Source organism: Procambarus clarkii, chromosome 66 (assembly GCF_040958095.1).
Source record: "Procambarus clarkii isolate CNS0578487 chromosome 66, FALCON_Pclarkii_2.0, whole genome shotgun sequence".
In the NCBI taxonomy this organism is placed as follows: domain Eukaryota; kingdom Metazoa; phylum Arthropoda; class Malacostraca; order Decapoda; family Cambaridae; genus Procambarus; species Procambarus clarkii.
The window spans coordinates 29,729,789-29,734,788 of record NC_091215.1 but is presented as its reverse complement, the minus strand read 5'-3'; the positions used below and the strand labels follow the sequence as shown (position 1 = coordinate 29,734,788).

Here is a 5,000-nt window from a genome sequence, read left to right as displayed (position 1 = left end):
GAGGTTCGGATCGCTTACGGGCGCGCGGCGGGAGGTAGGGCTGGAGGGTCGGATCCTGTCGTACCGCTGTTGTCGCGGTAACACACCGAGCCTTGCTTTTGTACCCCAAAACGCCATGTCAGAATAAATCGCGCATTCGAGTTTGTGTTCGGCATGGGAGCGTGAATGTTGCTATGCTGAGGGTGTAGTATATATCTGATATTATCTGCTGGAGCTACAGGTGGGTGTAGGTGGTGATTATGGCTGGTGTAGACAGGTGGGTGTAGGTGGTGATCATGGCTGGTGTAGACAGGTGGGGTGTAGGTGGTGGCCACGGCTGGTGTAGACAGGTGGGTGTAAGTGGTGACCACAGCTGGTGTAGACAGGTGGGGTGTAGGTGGTGATTATGGCTGGTGTAGACAGGTGGGGTGTAGGTGGTGGCCACGGCTGGTGTAGACAGGTGGGGTGTAAGTGGTGACCACAGCTGGTGTAGACAGGTGGGGTGTAAGTGGTGACCACAGCTGGTGTAGACAGGTGGGTGTAAGTGGTGACCACAGCTGGTGTAGACAGGTGGGTGTAGGCGGTGACCACGGCTGGTGTAGACAGGTGGGTGTAGGCGGTGACCACGGCTGGTGTAGACAGGTGGGTGTAAGTGGTGACCACAGCTGGTGTAGACAGGTGGGTGTAGGCGGTGACCACAGCTGGTGTAGACAGGTGGGTGTAAGTGGTGACCACAGCTGGTGTAGACAGGTGGGTGTAGGCGGTGACCACGGCTGGTGTAGACAAGTGGGTGTAAGTGGTGACCACAGCTGGTGTAGACAGGTGGGGTGTAAGTGGTGACCACAGATGGTGTAGACAGGTGGGGTGTAAGTGGTGACCACAGCTGGTGTAGACAGGTGGGGTGTAAGTGGTGACCACAGCTGGTGTAGACAGGTGGGGTGTAAGTGGTGGCCACGTTCTCTACCTCCTCACGGATTTGTACACAAGTTTCCTGTCCTCTATGTCACATTTTTAATCATTTCTCTTTTTAATTTCTCATTCTTATCTTTTCTCCTCCTATATCTTCCCTTTTCTTCGCTTCTACCTTTTCCGTTCCCATTTATGATATAAAACATTTGAATTTTTCAAAGACATTTTGAGTTACCATTAGAGATATTTTCACGTTGGTTTTGTAGACGAGGCAATGTTTACATAACCAGGTGAGTTAGGGTGAGTTAGGGTGAGTCAGGGTGAGTTAGGGTGAGTCAGGGTGAGTTAGAGTGAGTTAGGGTGTGTTAGGGTGAGTTAGGGTGAGTCAGGGTGAGTTAGAGTGAGTTAGAGTGAGTTAGGGTGAGTTAGGGTGAGTCAGGGTGAGTTAGAGTGAGTTAGGGTGTGTTAGGGTGAGTTAGGGTGAGTCAGGGTGAGTTAGAGTGAGTTAGGGTGTGTTAGGGTGTGTTAGGGTGAGTTAAGGTGAGTTAGGGTGAGTTAGGGTGAGTTAAGGTGAGTTAGGGTGAGTTAGGGTGAGTTAGGGTGAGTCAGGGTGAGTTAGAGTGAGTTAGGGTGTGTTAGGGTGTGTTAGGGTGAGTTAAGGTGAGTTAGGGTGAGTCAGGGTGAGTTAGAGTGAGTTAGGGTGTGTTAGGGTGTGTTAGGGTGAGTTAAGGTGAGTTAGGGTGAGTCAGGGTGAGTTAGAGTGAGTTAGGGTGAGTCAGGGTGAGTTAGAGTGAGTTAAGGTGAGTTAGGGTGAGTTAGGGTGAGTTAAGGGGGGGTTGTTTAATTGCGTATGTTCCTGGATGGGTAAAAACAACTATTTTTTTAATGGTAATTTGAGAGAACGATTTGTTCTTATTAGCTGTTAATACATGTATACATCTCTCTCTCTCTTCTGTCTGTCTGTCTGTCTGTCTGTCTGTCTGTCTGTCTGTCTGTCTGTCTGTCTGTCTGTCTGTCTGTCTGTCTGTCTGTCTCTCTCTCTCTCTCTCTCTCTCTCTCTCTCTCTCTCTCTCTCTTCTCTCTGTCTGTCTGTCTCTCTCTCTCTCTCTCTCTCTCTCTCTCTCTCTCTCTCTCTCTCTCTCTCTCTCTCACACACACCAGCAGTACTCCTATGGACCATGATTTTACCACACACTCCCCCATTACTATCAGCCCACCACACTAGCCCCCCTCATCCCCCCATATCCCCCCCACCACCTAACCTCACCTCCCCCTAGTGTCTCCCCCCCCCAGGCCCCCCTAATGTCCCCCCCTCCCCCTAAACCCTTGTTGTCGAGGTGTCACGCTCACAATATTTCATGAAGTCTCGCCTTCAATAGAAGTGTCATTTACCGGCCTTTCTCCGCGTTACCAAAACGCTTCGTCCGCGTGCGTGGCGGGCGCGGTGCCGACGAGCCATCCTTTACGGAACAGCTCGCCTCCCGCTCCGGGGCTCGAACCCACCATGAAGTCAGTTTGCTGTGTGTTAGTTCATCTAGCCACATTCCGCCCCCTTGGCCCATTTGTCTCGCCTTTTTCATTATTGTTTCGCCAATTTCTTTACTGTAGGTTCACGCAAGGGGATAAATGGCCCTGCCTGAGTGAATGAATAGATAACGGTTTGAAATATTTGGTGTTGGGGGGGGGGGGGATTGGCCACGGCGACTGAATGACCACTTGAGTCGTGAATGGCTCATGCGTGATCTACCGTTCGAGTCCCTCTCCCTACCTCCCCTCTACCTATTCTACCCCCCTCCCTTCTACCCATTCTACCCCCTCCCTTCTACCCATTCTACCCCCTCCCTTCTACCTATTCTACCCCCCCCTCTTCTCTACCTATTCCTTCCCTCCCCCCTCTCTCTCTTTCTCTCCCCCCCATTCCCTCCCTATTTCTTTCCTTCCCCTTTCTTTATCTCTCTCACCTTTCCCCATTCCTTACCCCTCCCCTCTCTGCATCCCCCCCCCCACTTCCATCTCCCCCCAAAATACCCCCCTTATCCCCCCTGCGCTGGGGATTCGTAGTCCTAAGAGCCCCGGGTTCGATCCCCAGTGGAGGCGGAAACAAATGGGTAGAGTTTCTTTCACTCCTGATGCCCCCTGTTCACCTAGCAGTAAATTAGATACCTGGGAGTTAGACAGCTGCTACGGGCTGCTTCCTGGGGATGTGTAACAAAAAGGAAGGTCTGGTCGAGGACCGGGCCGCGTGGACGCTAAGCCCCGAAATCATCTCAAGATAACATCAAGATAGCAATATATGTTTCAAGGCATTATTTACATTTTCTGCATGTACTCTGAGGAGCTGGTCGGCCGATCGGACAGCACACTGGACTTGTGATCCTGTGGTCCCGGGTTCGATCCCAGGCGCCGGCGAGAAACAATAGACAGAGTTTCTTTCACCCTATGCCCCCTGTTACCTAGCAGTAAAATAGGTACCTGGGTGTTAGTCAGCTGTCACGGGCTGCTTCCTGGGGGTGGAGGCCTGGTCGAGGACCGGGCCGCGGGGACAATAAAGCCCCGAAATCATCTCAAGATAACCTCAAGATACTCGCTTGCATTGCTTGCATATAGTTGTTGATTTGACTTAGTGTGGTTACATTGTGATGGAGTGGTGGTGTCACCTTACCTTGAGGTTACCTTGAGGTGCTTCCGGGGCTTAGTGTCCCCGCGGCCCGGTCGTCGACCAGGCCTCCTGGTTGCTGGACTGATCAACCAGGCTGTTGGACGCGGCTGCTCGCAGCCTGACGTATGAGTCACAGCCTGGTTGATCAGGAAGTGTTTGGAAGACTTGCTTGGTGTACTGGCCTGTGTGTAGCACATGAGTTCACTCCCTGTATGATGTATATTGTATTGTTGTTGGTCCCCCTCTGGTTGTATTACTAACGTGTGACTGAGTGTCCTGCTTGTCTTCCTTGCCCTTGCTTGTCCTGCTTGCCCTTGCTTGTCCTGCTTGTCCTGTTTGCCTTGCTTGCCCTTGCTTGTCCTTGCTTGTCCTGCTTGCCCTTGCTTGCCCTGCTTGCCCTTGCTTGCCCTGCTTGCCCTTGCTTGCCCTGCTTGCCCTTGCTTGCCTTGCTTGCCCTTGCTTGTCCTGCTTATCTACAGTTACTGCTGCTGCCTGCAAGCCACTGAGAGAGTGGCATCAGAGACACTGGTTAGAGAAGGTGAGCCACATCTTAGTAATGCAGGGCTCAGGATCCATCAACACAACCACTGACGAAACCTTTACATCTTTCAACGCTTACAGCAGCTTTGTTTACAACTTGTTAACGAGCTTGGAAACCTCACAACCCAAGGTTATTATTGTTATAAACAGCCTCGTATAGTGCTACGGAGCTCATCAGCTGTTTTTCTAAATGTCAACAAAAGCCGCCATGATTGAGGAAAGATGGGCAGGAACCGTCAGTGTTCGTGTAAATCCTTGATGAATCCGGATCCCTGAGCTTACCTCTGCATGGTAACAGTGATAGACGCTCTCAAATTGATGTGATTGAATGACTTGAGTGACAGATTGATGATTGATTGATGAAGATTAAGCCACCCAAAAGGTGGCACGGGCATGAATAGCCCGTAAGTGGTGGCCCTTTTGAGCCATTACCAGTGTCAATAGATGATACTGGAGATCTGTGGAGGCACCCTGCGTGACGGGAGATGTCTCCCGTGAGTGACAGATTGATATTCTTGACTGGTGATTGATTGGTTCTACCCAGACCTGGTAGATCAAATGAAACCCTTTGTTATGTTTTGATTCGTTAATTAAATTAATTCACACGTTTAATAATGGGCTTTGCGACTGGTATATTGGTTTAGTGATTGGTTGGTTAATTCCGGAGGTACACTTTGTGAAGGTATGTTTACACTTACAAACTGAAGTGACCCCAAGACTTACTGGGGTCTGAGGAACTGACCCTAAGACCCCCACTTACTGGGGTCTGAGGAACTGACCCCAAGACCCCCACTTACTGGTGGAGTGAGGAACTGACCCCAAGACCCCCAGTTACTGGTGGAGTGAGGAACTGACCCCAAGACCCCCACTTACTGGTGGAGTGAGGAACTGACCCCAAGACCCCCACTTACTG

General features: G+C 51.0%; 2 protein-coding genes across 2 annotated transcripts in view; one reads left to right on the top strand and one right to left on the bottom strand.

The window, feature by feature from the left end:
* LOC138355308 (uncharacterized) overlaps positions 1-2,432 on the bottom strand; it is a 13,550-nt gene extending 11,118 nt beyond the window's left edge. Inside the window, exon 1 of the mRNA XM_069310182.1 lies at positions 2,281-2,432. Coding sequence (XP_069166283.1) covers positions 2,281-2,432 — 152 coding nt within the window. The remainder of the gene's footprint in view (positions 1-2,280) is intronic.
* Positions 1-5,000, top strand: part of LOC123769368 (LIM/homeobox protein arrowhead) — a gene marked incomplete in the record, with an annotated part of 163,112 nt that overhangs the window by 42,947 nt on the left and 115,165 nt on the right.